The sequence below is a fragment of the Maylandia zebra genome, linkage group LG20, assembly GCF_041146795.1.
Source record: "Maylandia zebra isolate NMK-2024a linkage group LG20, Mzebra_GT3a, whole genome shotgun sequence".
In the NCBI taxonomy this organism is placed as follows: domain Eukaryota; kingdom Metazoa; phylum Chordata; class Actinopteri; order Cichliformes; family Cichlidae; genus Maylandia; species Maylandia zebra.
Window position 1 is genome coordinate 23,461,266 of NC_135186.1, and position 16,210 is coordinate 23,477,475.

The window sequence follows — 16,210 nt, forward strand, 5'->3', positions numbered from 1 at the left end:
ACGTGGCGATCTGCAGTGAGAGGAGGGAGCTGGTGGAAGAGAACCTGCAGAGGTGGAATATGCGCTGGACAGAGGATGAATGAAAGTCGGTAGAAGCAAGACGGAGTACATGCGTCTACATGAGAGGGAGATAGGTGAAATGATGAAGATGCCAGAAGTAGAGGTAGTGAAGGTTAGATGAGTTCAACCATCCAAAGCAACAGACAGAGCACAAAAGAGAAGTGTAGGTAGGGTGGAGATGAGTGTCAGGGCTGATTTGTGACAGAAGGATAGCAGCAAGAGTGCAAGATAAATGGTGGAGACAGTGACAAAAACACGGGCCAAATGGAGGTGGCAGTCTAAAATTTTTGATGGGAATGACCAGGATTCGTACAAGATTAGGAATTAGTATATCAGAGGGACAGCTCAGGTCGAGTGGTTTGGAGACAAATTTTCAAAGGCTGACATTGTTTGTACATGTGCAGAGGAAGGATAGTGGATACACTGGACAAAGAAATCTGAATATGTTAGCATCCAGCCAGAAGTCAAAGAGGAAGACTGCAGAGAAGGGTCATGGATGCAGTGAAGGAGGACAAGCAGAGGGTTGGTGTGATCCACTATGGCGACTCCAAAAAGGAGCAGCAAAATAATAATAATAATTATAATAATAATACCCTTTAAATATCGATTTTACTTACTGTAGAGGTTTACGTTTATTGAGTCATGTATGAAGGCAAGTGTATTACCGATACACATATGAAAATCACAGCATCTCTGCTACCATCTAGTGGTAGAATGGGGTATTACAAGCGTGATTGCTCTGTATTTAGTTCTACACAAGATTTTAATACATTTTTAATACATAGAATAGAATAGAATTAGAATAGAATTCAACTTTATTGTCATTGCACATGCACAGGTACAGGGCAACGAAATGCAGTTTGCATCCATCCAGAAGTGCTTTAGTGATATAGATATATTACAATATATATTGGCAATAACATAGATATGTAAGTATATTACAGAAATGGGTCTATTATGGTATGTTATAATGCACACGGTATGAAGTATGTTGTGAATATTCTATAACTATAAGTATGTACAGGCTGTAGTCTTTAATACGTCTTTAATACGTGCACGGTGCCCGAAAATACATAGCAGAGCCAGTACTAAAAAAAGAAAAGAAAAAAGAAAAGAAAAGAATCGGTTTGCATAAGTCACACTGTCAGGGCTTTCACAGCTCCAAAGCGGTGTTTCACATCCTCTTTCTTTTTCTCTTTTATTTAATGTGAGAAATAGTTTCACTTTTGCCATCCTGTTCCCTCCACACACAGCCAATCAGACGGACGGTCACCGCGTCATGTGTTGCAGTACGCCTATCGGTCGCTGGGTGGCGCGGATTCCCTCGTATGTAAACAGTGACGGCAGCGTTTTGCAGTGGTGGAGAAGACCGTGTACGTCATTTTCACAATGGCGGAGGCTGGGTGAGGAGGAGAGTGTGTGTGTACAGCGGCGCCGTAATCGTCAGAGCTACATTGTCTTTAATACGTGCACGGTGCCCGAAAATGGCCCTGAACCCCAGCGCGGTGGGAAAAAGGGACTCAGACTATACCGAGACGACGGATCTCCACCCGAAAGGTGGCGAACCCCAGAAGAATTCAGCCGCCACCTCGGCCACAGCCAACCAAAATGGCGATCAGCCTGGATGTGGAGACAGTGTAATGCCCGAACAAGAAGCCCCTGAGCGGCGGAGGAGCATGCAGGCGGACGCTCGGAGCTTCAGCAGTTCTCCTCTGCCTGCCCAGAGATCGACCGATGAGCTGCCACGGAGAAATTTCCAAATCCCGAGGAAGATTCGCGAACGGAAAGGTGGTGCCATATCGCAGCTATTTTGAACAGAGCCTGTCCTGTCTTTCATGATTCTGCTGCTGCATGTTGCTAGCCTGCTAGCTAGCTACTTGCTTTCGCCAGTTATATTGGTTTAGCTAAAGGTTTGCGAACATTTCGGTTTCGGGCTAGATTACCATGCTGCAGTTTGAGCAGGCGAATAATGTCGGTTGGCGTAGCGTCTGTTTGCAGGCATGCCGCTAGCTGTGGTAGTCCAAGTTAACCAGCGGGCAGCAACGGTGCAGCGAAGGCGCCACTTTGAAAGACTGGCCATCTGAAAGCACACCTTGTTCCGTTTCCTCATCCCTACCCGGCACCGTAGTACTGTTTAGTAATACAGCAGGAGTCATGAGTGGTTTGCAGTCATCACCTGACAACATGTGGGTGTCTCTTTGACCTCAGTGAAGGGCACGGATTTATCCACCCCACACGTCCATCCCGGAGTGTTTTCATAGCACCATGGTTCATTTGGTGGGGCTGCCCACCCCTTAACCCAGCTTGATGTCGCTGGCATTTCAGAGCATCAGTTTTGCACTTCACCTGAGTACCCCTGAGAGCATTACTCTGTGCATCCACCTACCTACGTTACACCCGCCCTTCCCCTTCCTTCTTGCAGAAAGGTGGATGGGCACTGTTGGTTACATTTTCCACAACTATGCTGTGGAGCATCTGTTATTTGGATATATGCAAAGTCCTGTTGAAGTGGAATTATTCTAGCACTATAGGTTGCATAAGTAATTTATAAAGTGTGTTAGTTTCCTAACATCAATGAGGTACACTGGGCTGCCCCAGTACCCCGTCTCCAGCCTTTTTGTCATTTTGACTTACAGTGGAGAGGTTTACTCTTATCACACAGGCTTGAGGATGTTGACATTTCATTCAGGTTGTCTGCTAGTCATGGTTTCACTTCTTTGCATGAGTTTGGATTACTTGATAAACCTTATGTAAATAAATGCAGGTACTAGACTTCATCCACTGTGTCAGTGTAGCTGCCAGGATTGTAAAAAAAAAAAAAAAAGCACTGGTCACTGGTGTTACGTGCACCATCGAATGCCCATGGTTATTTTGTATATTTAATATTTCAAATGATAACACGTGACATTCATATTCAGCTAAAGCCTAAGAAGGAACCGTACGCTTTAGACTTAAAGTCTTACGGCGAGGTTGTCTTTTAATCGAGGGAAATGGTTGGTTATCAGTTTGATGTGGCTGCCTCCTGCAGGTTAAATTTGAGTTTAAAATGTGACTTTTCGAAGGGATCGTCCTCTGCTCATTCGCTCAGTCCTGCAAACTGCAGATGGGAAATGCTAATCCGCTGATTCGCTTCTGTGTGCAGGCTTGTACCAGTTTCTCCCCCCCGAGAGCCGGGAGTTTGAGGACCTCGTGAAGATCATCTCCTCGTTTTACCTGGACGCATCATCGCGAGGAACCTTCACCTACTGCAAGGCCAGGCTAATTCACAATGAGCTGCTGGAGAAGGAGGTCAGTCGTCAAGTTTCTGGATAAAATGGCAGGCAATTTAAATAGCTGTGCTGAAGAAATGTTAAATATTGCGAGGTTGCCCCCGTGTCTAATTTACTGTCTGCTCGCCTTTTCTTCGTCAGTTCATAGAAAAGCGGAGAGAGATGAAGCAAGAGGGGCGGACCGAACAAGAACTCGCTGAGTCGTACTGCTTCCTTTTCCCAGACAAATCCAAGGTTGGCCTGCTGGCAAAACCTCACTCATATATGCAGAAGGATATTGACAAATTGGGAAGGCGCGGAGGTTTTTGACTTGCTTCTGAGCTTTGCCTGTTCTGTGTTTTCCAGCTCCAGTGGATCTGTGAGAAGGGTTTATCAGTTGGACACTGTAAGATTAATACACTAGGAAATCCATCAGTGGGTAAGCCGGGTGCTCCCATGTTGCTGTTATATGAAAATGGGCTTTGCAGAATAATTAGTCGAATTCCTTTTTATTTTACTTATCTGCAAGTTTCACAAGCATTTTACAATTGCCTCTGAAGTCTAAGGTAATGGCTCTTACATATGCAATAATATATTAGTCCAATGTTTATTACATACTTTGTTTTCGGATACATCGTTTCTAAGTAATATTAACAAGCATCAGCAAGTAATTGACATAAACGTAGCCTATTAGAAATGTTTTCCCTTAATTTGTTTTTTGTAATCCTTGTAGGTGTTTACCTCTCCAAATATTCCGATTTGTTACAAATCAATCCTTTTGAAGTGGGCGCGTTTGGAGACATGATCATTTTTAAAGTTATGAGGGTATGAATACCTTATCTGTGTTTTGCATTAGAGCTTTGACAGTTCTCTGTTTCCATTTGGACTTTGAGTCAGTAGTTGCATTTTGTCTCTCAGGGACGAATAAAGCACATCCACGAGAACACGCCGAAGAATGCAATCGAATCTTCACCCAAGTTTGACTGTCACTTGTCCAAAAGTGCCAACAGGGTTACATCTCTGCTGTCTTACAGGGCTTTTGAGCTCACGCAGGTAAGTGCTGGTTCCTCTTTATTACCCTGTTTATTTAATCTGGTGTTCCGTCGCGCGTTAGCCAGGTTCTCTAAAAGGTCCCTTCCTGTTAAAAGAAAGTTCTTCCTCCCCACTCTCAGCAAATGCTTGCTCGTAGTGGGTAGCTGGGTTCTTCCTGTGTAATCTTGCGCAGTTGTTGTTGGGATCTAGTGCTGTGTTTTAATCCATCTTCATTTGTGTGTTGCAGCAATATTTTTTTGAGTTTGCATTTGATGAGATCAAAGCGCGGCCCAGGCACGTGTGCCCCTACGCTGTGGTTTCCTTTCAGTACAAAGGCAAGGAAGCTGCAGCAACTCCTATGGCTGCACACAGGTACGTAATCCCGCAGGAAATGGTAAAACCCAGAAAGCATTTCTAGGCCGTTGAAGTTTTTAAAAAAACAAAACAAAAGTATTACATCTCCGCTGAGTTTGTAAACAGCCTCTATGTTTTGCTCTTTAACAGGTTTAACACTATTTCCTCTGAAGGGAGTAAAGGTAATGGTATTTAAGCTTTTCTTAAATGTAATCAAAGAAATTGGCTTCTTTTGTGTTGTGTTAAAATAGTGCCACGTGTGTGTAAACGTAATAATATATGAAGTGGGTCTGTGCAATAAGAGAAAAATCTATGATGTGCTATTACATGACTTAGGCTAAATAAACAAATACTGAAGTGGGGCTATAAGATACATGGTTCATGTGTCTTGCTGCTAGCTTTTAAGACACCAAATGTGTCTTGAAATGAGGCAGCAGTTACAAAAAGTTATGAAGTATCATGCCTGATGTCTGTGTATGTCTGTGAAGGTTCTCAGTCATCCAGGTCATCGTAGTCAAAGGAGCTTGCAAAGAAAAGCGTCTGGACTTCTTTAAGTTGCTTGAAGACATTTCACCTCTCATCCGAGAAGCTTCTTCAGTTCTAAGGTCAAATGGTGGAGAGTCCCAGATATAAACCTAGTGGGAGTAACCCCCCACAGAGGGACAAAAGGACCCCCTGATGATCCTCTAATCGCCTGAGCCAAGGTGTGAAACTGGGTGTGGGGCCCAATCAGCCAGAGTTTCGGGTGTGCTCATTGAGAGAGTTCAGGAGAGTTTTCTCCAAGCATGACATTTCAGACCCAGCAACACGCTCAGACAAAAACTGGTTCACCCGAAAGACAAAACGCCAAAACACAAACTTAACAATGTGGTGTATGCTGTACAGTGCAGCGAGGAATGCTCAGACCTCTACATTGGAGAGACCAAACAGCCACTTCACAAGCGCATGGCACAACACAGAAGAGCCACCTCCACAGGACAAGACTCAGCAGTCCATCTGCATCTTAAGGATAAAGGACACTCTTTCGAGGATGCCAATGTTCACATTTTGGACAGAGAGGACAGATGGTTTGAAAGAGGAGTGAAAGAAGCCATCTATGTCCACTGTGAGCGACCATCTTTGAACAGAGGCGGGGGTTTACGACACCAACTCTCTGCCATCTATAATCCAGTTTTGAGATCCCTCCCCAGACGCCTTAACGCCCACTCACATCCTGGGCCATCTGACCTCAGGAATTCGCATGATAAGGTGGGGCCAGGTTTCACAATGAACTCACCCGAAACTCTGGCTGATTGGGACCCACACCCAGTTTCACACCTTGGCTCAGGCGATTAGAGGATCATCAGGGGGTCCTTTTGTCCCTCTGTGGGGGGAAACTCCCACTAGGTTTATATCTGGGACTCTCCACCATTTGACCTTAGAACTGAAGAAGCTTCTCGGATGAGAGGTGAAACGTCTTCAAGCAACTTAAAGAAGTCCAGACGCTTTTCTTTGCAAGCTCCTTTGACTGATGTCTGTGTAGGTTCTCAGTTATCCCGCTCACGTTAGTCTCAGGAAGAATGACTGATGTTTGACCTCTGCCTGTTGCAGGGAAGAGCTGCTACACTGTGTGGAGTGGTCCACTAGTGAACAAGGGCCAGGAGTTGTTCCCCATCTGTTTACGATCCTCCCTGCGTCCTTACCTTCCTTTCAAACTGTGAGTAAACTTTTTCCCCTCTCATGCAAGTCTTAACAAAAGGTCCACAGAGCTACTGAACTTTTCTTTGTTAATCATTAAGGACACTCTTTGCTACACAAGGTTTTTTATGTGCTGAACTTTAACTCTTTGCATAATTTGTAGGAGAGGAGAAAAAGCTACAATGTCCTGTTTTGTTGTTCTTGTTGTTGTATGTTTTTTAATAATGTAACATGTGCCCCGGTGCAGGCCTGAGAAGTTGGAGGTGAATCGGGGCATGCAGCTAGAGCAGGTGAAGCGAAAGATTCCCTCAGTGCTCTTTTCCTGGGACACCTACAGCGTCTCACGGGAAGGTTAGTCCAGAACACACATTTGTTTCTCCCTTTTTTTCCTCTCATAATGATCATAATGGCCCCTGGCATGTGGGCGGTTGTGCATTACTTGAAATTCTGTAAAGCTTTTCTAAAAGCATTCATGCATCATGAAGCCCGGCTGTCTCAGTAAAGTAGCTTTTGTGTGTGTGTGTATCATAAATGATTACATGTTGAGTTCCGAGTAACGCATTCCCGCCTGCTTATTTCTGTCTGCAGTTATGAAGTGTGGGATGTCCTGCAGCCTGTTTGAGGTGGTGGACGGGAAAGGCAAACCAACCAGCGGCAGCTTGGCCGCTCTGGTCAACAAACTGGAGAGAGACCGGATGGTGAGTCACATACCTGCAGTTTATCCAGGTTCTCTCAGCAAAATAAACACAACATTCTCAGGTTGTACAATATTCAGGTAAATAAAATGCTCCTTTCTGTTTTGACAACTTTGCATTTCTGTGCATTTGTTTGATACAATTAAGGAGGATCTCGTTTCATAAACAGTTCCATTTTCTCATTGCTTAGAAAACAGTGTAGGGATGTCATCTGTCAAGCTGCCGTGCTAATCCTGTTCTATTTTGTTCAGTAATTTTAAACAAATGGCATAAACCTGTCAGTTTAGCACTCATTTACACACTGAGCAAATGAAATCCTGTCCAGAAACAGACTGCTAATATGATTGCTCCCATTGTGCGATAATGATCTATTCCCTGATGTTCTGACTGCAGCTTTTGCTTTTCTTCTTCAGGTGCTGGTGAAGTCCTTATTTGATAAAGGCTTTCTCTTCCTGTTGTCCTCGGCTCAGATGGTTGAATCCAAAGGTGCCAGAAAGCTTTATCTGCCACTCTCCTCTTGTAATTCTCTGTTGTGTGAGTTGAACACCTACTTGTTGCCTCCGGTGAGAGTTTGGGTTTTAAAAAGGTTCTCTGTTTGTTTTCTAGAGCGGCGGGGGCGGGTAGAGAAGAACCTGCAAGCATTATTCATCTTTCAGGAGCCAAGGATGATCGTCAAGTACTGTAAGTCGTATTCATTGTCTCTACATGCATTTTCTGACTGATCCCGAGTGCCAGCATCTCCGTGCAACGCTAAAGAATATTTCATTTTTGTTTATCGCTGTTATCTTTGTCATGCCGGTTTTTACACGATTCTGATGCATTTTTTCCCCCTCATTCTTAGCATCGAGGCTGTTCGAGCCAGAGCCGCTGACGGTGGAGCCTCATCCGGCTTTCTTGTCATCCATGGAGTCTTTCATCCCCGCAGTGCACTACGGCCTGTTCAAGTTGCGCCCAAACCCAGGCAAGGACCTGAGCTCTGGGGTGGAGCGTCAGGCCACCGATTACCTAACTCGTATGGATTCGGGCACAGTGCGTCCATTCATCCTACCCGACTACAAATATAATGTAAATGAAAGGACGAACCCCGTCACAGCACCCAGACCCAAATGTAACATGGATGCTGTGCTGCGATCGTACGTTCACAACCCCGCAAACTATATTTTACCTCTGAACAAGGCAAAGGACATCATTGAACGAATACGGAACCCTGCACCCGCACCCGCTCCAGCCCCAGTGGAATACAGCCCTGTTTCTGACTGGGGCGGCTCGGACAGGGGCTCGGACAGAGCAGAGAGACCCTCAGAAAGGCTGTCCCAGGAGAGGGCGCCTACAGAAAGGCCAGCCCAGGAAAAACCGCCGACTGACAGCAGCGGCGGCAGTAGTATTAGTAGCAGTAGTAGACGGAGGCCAGGGGTGGCCCATTCAAACGGAGCCCAGCTGCAACACAAGCCCCACGATGAGTCCCAGCCTCAGCCGCAGAGGTTGCGGCTGTCCCAGAACGAGTACGATAAAGACAAAATGAAACAGCTGCTTAAGCTAATTCAGCTTCATAAGAAGGCACTCGTGAAGGATCCTGGGAAGGATCGGGGGGAGGACGGCGCCTGGGATGCCAACAGTCTGAAAAGGAAATTTGAAGGGGACGAGAGAGGAGGCGCGAACAAACATCAACGCACAGATCAGCTGAGCAACGGAGAACCCAGCAGAGGTGAGGCGCGCTGCGATCACCTGTGGAGCCAGATTTCAGTCGTAGAATTTAAGTCACAGCCAATTGAATGAATGAATATTTTATTCGTTTCACAACAGTCTGATTAGTTCTCAGGAATTGAATAACTTCAATACATTTTTAAACAGGTTCATTTCAAGATGCATGTCTTTTTGTTGCTAACCCAGGGGGCTGTTTGAATATCTGTGCATACTGAGAAGAACATCCTAAAGCTGAAAAATAACCTATGTGATGAAATGATGAGAGGGTTTCCGAATAACCTCAAGTTTATTTTGGCACATCTGTATTGCAGTTTCAAAACGTGCACTACTGCTAACTTATCTGCCTTACTTGTGCCCCACTAGGTGCACAAGGGGACGACCTTGTGGATGAGGGTGGGCAGAACGAAAATCTGACAGCAGTGATGGAGAGCATGGGGATCTATGACACCGACCTAAGGGCCCGTGGCAACACCAATACCTCAGCCGTCAGCGAGACCCAACGCCTTCTCAAGATCCTCCTGGCCACACTCAATAAAGCTGTGGCTCAGGGTTCAGTGTCTGCAGACTCAAACCACGGTGAACCATCAACAGGTTCAGGAAGGGTGGAACCCGTTTACCACGACCCGGACCATAGGAAACAAAACGAGCCTCCGTCACAAACGAACTACGCCGAGGTGAGATGTAAACAGCTGATAGGGTTGTTATTTTGGAATATTTTTTCCTATCCAAAGATGAATAAGTATTTTATTGTACTTAAAAATATCTACTGGTGTGTTCTCTCTGTGCAGGAGGACATGGACTGTAGCCCAGGTAGTCCATTCAGCCCGGGCTCCCCACCAGAGCAAAAATGCACATCAGAAAACACAACCTGGGATATCCCCGCCAACGAAGGTACCTGAAAGCAATGAGTTCACACAGTCATCAATCTTTGAGGCATATTTGTGCTAACAAGGCATCACCGTGACTAATTTCATATCTGGCTTCCTCAGACAAAGCGCAGCCATTTAATGAGCAGAAGCCCGAGCCGAAGCCCGAGCCAAAACTAGAGCTGAAGTCCGAGACGAAGCCTGAGCTGAAGCCTGAATTGAAACCCGAACTGAAGTCCGAGCTGAAGCCTGAGCCAAAGCCTGTGCCAGTGGCTGCGCCAGCGGCAGACGTTGACCCAGAGCCGAAAACGCCTGCCGTTGTGGAAGTAAAAAAGATGCCTAAACCCACGCTACCTGCTGTAGAGGAAGTTCCATTCAGGCCCTCCATCAGCTTGGACACAATACTAAATCAGGAAATCCATAGCCTATCTTCTGACATTAAAAATATCATGCACACACAACACATCAACTATACCTCGCAGCTGCCTCCGCGGTTGCCTCCTCGCCACTGCTGGGTGTCTAGCAGCTGCTTCTCACACTTCGTTGTGCCCTACGTCTCCCCTGTCCCCATTCAGGGGCACGTCAAAGCGCTGTGCGAGAAGATGGACAAGTTGATCCCAGCCCCACCTGCTCCCTCCAAGGTCACTTCTCCACCTCCCCCATTGACACCATCTAATCTTACTACCCCACCCCCTGCCCCCATCCCGACCACCAAAACGAAAGCAGAGCCCTCTCTGTCAAAGAGCACCGTCTCCTCACAGAGCAGTAAAACAAGCGCCATCAAAGAGATGACATCCACTAAGATTAAATCGGAAGCCCCGTCAGCAGAGATGGGGGGAGAGGTCTACTCTCCTTCTCAAGTCACAGCGGAGTCTCCGGAGCAGAACTCACAAAACCCAGGCGCAGCTTCTGGCAGTGGGCCTGGGCTGCTAGCCGGCAGCCTGATTGGTCAATTGAAACCCGAAGTTTTCAGCAGCCTGGTGGAGATTTTTAAGGACGTTACCAAGAATACAGTTAAATTTTACATCTATTCTGGAGACGAGGGGGAGGAGAGCGCTGTCTGCAAGGAGATCAAGGTACAATGCATTATGTCATTATGTTTGTAAAGATTATTGATTAACCACAGGATTCTATAAATAATTCATTGCAGCTGAACCTATTGCAGCTACAATACAGTCAGTCAGTAAAAAGCCAGACAGTAATAAAAATGACACTGAGGAAATTGAGTTGAAAGATAAAAGCAGAAATAATCTTTTTTTTTTTTTTTTTTTTTTGTGTTTGCATCTGTTTTGGGGGCATCTCAAAATATAAATAAGAGGTGGAAAGAGTGTAAATCTGCAAAGGTTTAAAGAAACAAACAAAAAGAAAACAGTGGCATAGTTATTTTCTATACAAGTCTAGGATTTCCAATATTTCACTGCTTAAATGTCACAGTCATCATCATCAGTTATAGTATAAAAAGATGGATGTCATTTCCAGGTCAGCAAACATCAGTGCTTTAAACATGCATTTTCTCTAATAACCAGCAGAGGGCAATTCTTCTGACTGCTAAAAGATTACATGCTGTGTAGAAGTCAATGGGAAAATAGCTCTTGGCTACATTGCTCTGTGACCTCAGATGGGTTTATCTGTTCAGGCATGATTTCCAGGTCACGTCTAATAAACTGTGAAGTTCATTTTATAAATTATGGTCATTATTAGGGTCAGGAAGGAGGATATCCAGGGTTTGCTCATTGGCTAACGACTTGTGAGTAGTCATTAACTAATGAGTGCACACTGTCCTCAATCCTTAACACCCCTAGTTGACATCTAAAGTGCTGCCATTTTGGAAGAACTACTTAACAATGTTACACCGAGCTCCAGCGGTTACGTGATGATTTGATAATGAACAAAAAGTTTAGTTTTTTTACTCAAAAATGCCAAATGGTTTCAGAAAAAGGCATTTGCTGTTTTCATTGTCGTGTGTAATAGTCTTCAGATATCATTAGCTGCTGGAGTGTGAATCAGACATATAACAAGCAAACTGCACGCAGTGTGGGCTCATTAAAAAAGATGGAAAAGCACTTTTTCAGGTTTTTATGGCTAAAACTAATATTTTGGAGAAAATTGTAAGAATTCGGCAATGAAAATCGTAATTGGTTGCGGCAGTAATGGTGTTGTTACTGCCCATTTTACATGTTTTCTTTCACTTTCTTCATTACTTTTTTTTTCTCCTTTTACTGGAACCAGAGAGCTCATGTTTATTCTTCAGAGGGGATGCATACCATGAGTGCAAATACAGGTCATTGTGGGAATGTGCAAGGCTGCAATAGCTTCTCTTTGTCACTGTGGGTTCATGTCTTAGTGCTCAGCTCTTTCTGTATCTGTCAGTCAGTCAGTACTCGTATGTGTAAAAGAAGAAGACACATTCATCTGTCTGTCTCTAACAATCTCATCCTCTCCTGTCTGTCACAAAGGAGTACTTGAAAAGTCTTGGCAACAGCGAGTGCAGCCCACAGACATTTTTGGAAAACAGCAGCAGTTTGGATAAGCTCCTCATCATCATTCGGAACGAGGACATCGCAGCACATGTGCATAAGGTACAATCGCCGCCCGTTATCCTCCCTCCAGTCGCTCACATCCAGATTGTAGTTCGGATGAATCGGCACCCGCTGAGGCAGGTAGCGATAAAACATAAATAATGGGAAGTTTTACATCTCCCGCAGAGTGCTGTTTTTCGTCTTGTTGCCTGTTATTTACACGTTCTATTTAGTTATAGTGCTGCGGAAAGGTTTTAGCGCCAATAGCAAAGCGAGGATGCTTTTAAAATATTATCATGAATTATTTCTCTTTAATTTACTTCACACAGTGCAGTAAACAAAACTACCAAATAACTGAGGATCAGTATTCGCAGTGAGCACCCTTTTCCTTTAAAAGAGCACCAGGTCTCCTACATATACGTATCTATAAAAGTACTTTGCTTTTAAGTTTTGGGTGTTTTTTTTTTTTTTTTTTTTTTTGTTTGTTTTAGCTTTGTTTATTTAGTAGTGTCCCTAAAATCTCAGGCCAGTTACTAACAGATCAACGTAAATAGTTCTTAATAACACTGGCTGTCTGTTGTTTTGGGTCTCAGTGATTCTGAAGAATCAGTTTGGGATTAGTCAGACACTTCCCTGATGCTAAACGATTTAAATGCTGGACCTTATATTTCGAATTAAAAGATGTTTAATCTGGAAACTATAAAAACAACTTAATGTTTGGGGAATTAAAAAAAACTCACTCTTTCCTTTATTATGCAGATCCCGGCTCTGGTGTCTTTGAAAAAGTTGCCTTCAGTGAGCTTTGCTGGAGTGGACAGTCTGGACGATGTCAAGAACCACACTTACAATGAGCTCTTTGTGTCTGGCGGCTTCATGGTGTCTGATGAGTTTGTCCTCAACCCTGATCTTATCACGCAGGGTAAGTCGTGTTTTTCTTTGTGTGGACTGTACAAGGTCCAAACAAATATTACTCGACTAATGCTTGTATTGCGTGTTGAACTTGTATTGTGTGTTTTGTCCAGATCGTTTGCAGGGACTGCTGAAGTTCCTGGAGGAACAGAGCACCCCTGAACACCCCTGGCAGTGGAAGGTTCACTGTAAGTCCCAGAAGAAACTTAAAGAGCTTGGGAGGTCAGTATCTCAGTAAGAGATTAGCCATAATAGCTGTATCCACATCAAAATGTTTGCCCATACTGGTTTTAACTGACCTCTCTATGGAACTGCTTTTGCTGTTGTTTCTTAAAGGTTAAACACTAATGCCATGGGGCTGCTGAATCTTCTGACAGCCTATCAGAAAAAGCATTTAGTGGAGTTCCTCCCGTATCACGAGTGTGACACGCAGTCGCGGCAGGCTCCAGATCTGGACTGCCTCATCAAACTCCAAGCTCAGCACACACAACAGCGACACCTCATCTTCCTCACAGGTAATCTCACTTCACCCCCCCCCCCCCCCCCCCCAAAAAAAACCCAAAAAAAACAAAATCACCATTTCCACATGCCTCGCTAAGATTGTATTTCTGTTGTGTTAGCAAATGTCTTTTACTCACTGAAAACGCTCATTTTTACAGAGAGACCGTTTGAGATGTTCCTGCAGTACTCCAGAAACGGAATTGTGATAGCGAGCATCGACGATGTTATGAGCGGTTTCCACAGTCTCATCGGATCCATTAATCAGAACGAGCTTCCTACACCTCCTTCTACTGGTGGGTAGCATCAAAAAGGGCGCAGAACACAGAAACAGCAGAGTTCATGTTTTCTGTATAATCTCATTGTTTTGCTAAATTGCCTTTTTCTCCAGCCATCTCACCAGTTAAAGATTTATGTTCTGCCAGACAGTTTTTTAAAGCACAGTTGTTAATTCAGCCATAACACATTTGTTGATTATATCTTTCTTTCCACTTTTCCATTACTCTCCCACTTTCTCTCTCTCTGTCTCTCTCTCTCTGCCCTCTCCTGGTCTCCCAGTAGTGAATGATGAGTGTGTGGAAGAGGAGGACATGTCATTGGACTCTGATGATGGCGAGCCACCAACCATATTAGATCCTCCAGAGCAAAAGCAGCAAGTTGCAAAGAAGCCTCCGCAGCCACCCCCGCCAGAGAACGAGTTTCGTCCTCCGCTCCCAGACCAGCAGACCACCCCTGAGACGACGCCTACACTGTCTAACTACAGTGCTTTCAAAACAGCCATCTCTCAGTTCAAAGCCACGAACCAGATAGGCATGGGCTCTTCAGACATTGGCAGCTTGTCACCGGGAGGTTTCCCTGTGAATCCCCACCAGAGCTTCCTGTGCCCTTCGGCCTCGTGGTCATCATATACGGGTTCCTCTAGCTACACGGCCTCCCCAGCCTATCCCGCCTCCCCCTGCAGCGGCACACAGGAACCTCCAACCACAGTTTCTTCCGGAGCCCCAACCCCGCCTGTCATGCCCCCAGCAGGACCTCTAGCTAACCTGGCCTCCCTCCCCTTGGAGGTCAAGCCTCCCCCTCCCCCTCACCTCATGATGCTGGGTCATGGATATAGCTCGGATGCTGGAGGAGCGGGAGCTGCTGGGACCTCTCCCCTCACCACCACAGTCCCCCCCTTCACAGACCGTAATGACGCAGCTCAGCCAGGTTTCATTGCTGGGACCCCTAAGAATGCTAGTGGGACCCCCAATCAACCGGACAGGACACTCAGTGGACCTGGGGACGGGGTATGGGGGACTGCAGGGACCACAGCTTGTGACAATGCAAGCAACCCGGGCGTGGTCCCACCTGCCCTGGTGGATCCCAGTGGGCTCGCTAAGACTGGAGAAGCACTTATAGGCAGCACCCCTTGTAGTCAAGGGGTCAGGACTCAGGTGAATTGCGCTGACGGCCTTGGTGCATCTGTGGGTATTCCCACAGTACCCACAAGGGGGGGCTCTGTACTCAGACCTAAGCTGCCTCCACATCCAATGTCTGGTGTGGGCTATGGCAGTATAGGTTGCATGCCTCCACATATGGATCACAGGCCAATGATGGGTGCTATGGGCCCGGGTTCTTTAGGAAGTTATCGAGGGAGAGGAGTCCCACCTGTAGGACTATGGCCTCGGCCTGGGCGAGGGCACGAACGAGGCGGTGGGACTGGAGGTGGACCCTGCTCTTGGGGTTACCCAGCAGGCAGGGGTGGGCCACCAAATTATTACACAGACTATTCATATTCTCACAATTATGCCCCTGAATAGACAATCAACATGATTCAAGAGGCAACACAAACACCATACACCAGAGACTATAAGTGCTGGCTGAATGTATATATTTCCTTGTCATAAATGCATTGATTTAAAGCAGAAAATAAGGATCCTGGTTTTCTACATTAATAAAAATTGATACAGGCAGGGTTGAGTGTCCTACTGTCGTGTAAACTGTCTGTACACTCTTTCCATGTGAGCTATTTGAGACCCTGTTCAAACCACTATATTTATATTTGCCAACAAATGTTAATGGCCTTCCAGCTTCTCCGAATTAATCATGTTCTGTTTGTCCCAGTTTGGAAACGGTTTGTGAACAAGGGGAAAGGCTGATATTTTTTTAAAGAAAAAAAAAGAGTGAATGAAATTTCACTTTTGCTGTTGGTTTTCTTTTCTTTTTTTCTTTTTATTTACACACTTGGTTGTCCAGAATTCTATGAAAAATAAAACATTTCAAATCTTGTGTGTGATGGGTTTGATGACGGTGTCAAACAAACCATTAAAAAGATAAATCCCAGCTGTCTTACTATTTTTTTTTTCTTTGCCTTGGAACTTCCCACCAACCAAACAGTTCAATTTTCAGCATGGAGGTGGATGATGGAGTTAAAGTGTAATATTGACAGTGTAGAGTACTGTAATGGAATTAAAATACTGACATCAAATGTTATTGCTTGTGCTGGTAGATTTAGAGGCCTTTTTAAAAAAAAAAAAAATGCAGTAAGGAAACATTTCCTGACATTGACATAACATCAAATAAATCTATATTCTCCAGCACTTACATCCTTTGAGGCTCCATACGGAGTGCGACCACCTCTTCAACTCTGTCACAACCGAAAGACTCAT

At 45.1% G+C, this 16,210-nt stretch overlaps 1 protein-coding gene across 2 annotated transcripts; it reads left to right on the forward strand.

Moving 5' to 3' along the window:
- The first annotated feature begins 1,422 nt into the window (after positions 1–1,422).
- Positions 1,423–15,884, forward strand: tasorb (transcription activation suppressor b). Of its 2 annotated transcripts, none has more exons than XM_004546026.3 (23): positions 1,423–1,848; positions 3,203–3,348; positions 3,471–3,563; positions 3,675–3,747; positions 4,042–4,133; positions 4,227–4,361; positions 4,588–4,712; positions 4,845–4,876; positions 6,285–6,390; positions 6,619–6,722; positions 6,960–7,069; positions 7,480–7,552; positions 7,673–7,747; positions 7,908–8,771; positions 9,134–9,444; positions 9,559–9,661; positions 9,760–10,712; positions 12,093–12,215; positions 12,915–13,074; positions 13,178–13,286; positions 13,401–13,579; positions 13,724–13,858; positions 14,124–15,884. In XM_004546026.3, exons 1-23 carry the CDS (start codon positions 1,545–1,547, stop codon positions 15,359–15,361), a joined length of 5,643 nt encoding a protein of 1,880 aa, XP_004546083.1. In that variant the 5' UTR covers positions 1,423–1,544; the 3' UTR covers positions 15,362–15,884. The 2 variants fall into 2 exon arrangements, with proteins under 2 accessions (XP_004546083.1, XP_004546082.1); XM_004546025.3 differs by having other exon boundaries at positions 1,430–1,848; positions 14,121–15,884.
- Positions 15,885–16,210: the final 326 nt, after the last annotated feature.

What these genes read in the sequence shown, in the direction of transcription:
- tasorb (XM_004546025.3), top strand. Translation starts at nt 1,545, where the DNA reads ATGGCCCTGAACCCCAGCGCGGTGGGAAAAAGGGACTCAGACTATACC. An exon ending in GGGCTTTTGAGCTCACGCAG is followed by an intron (nt 4,362 to 4,587) that starts GTAAGTGCTGGT and finishes TGTGTGTTGCAG; the next exon opens with CAATATTTTTTTGAGTTTGC. An exon ending in AAACTTAAAGAGCTTGGGAG is followed by an intron (nt 13,287 to 13,400) that starts GTCAGTATCTCA and finishes TGTTTCTTAAAG; the next exon opens with GTTAAACACTAATGCCATGG.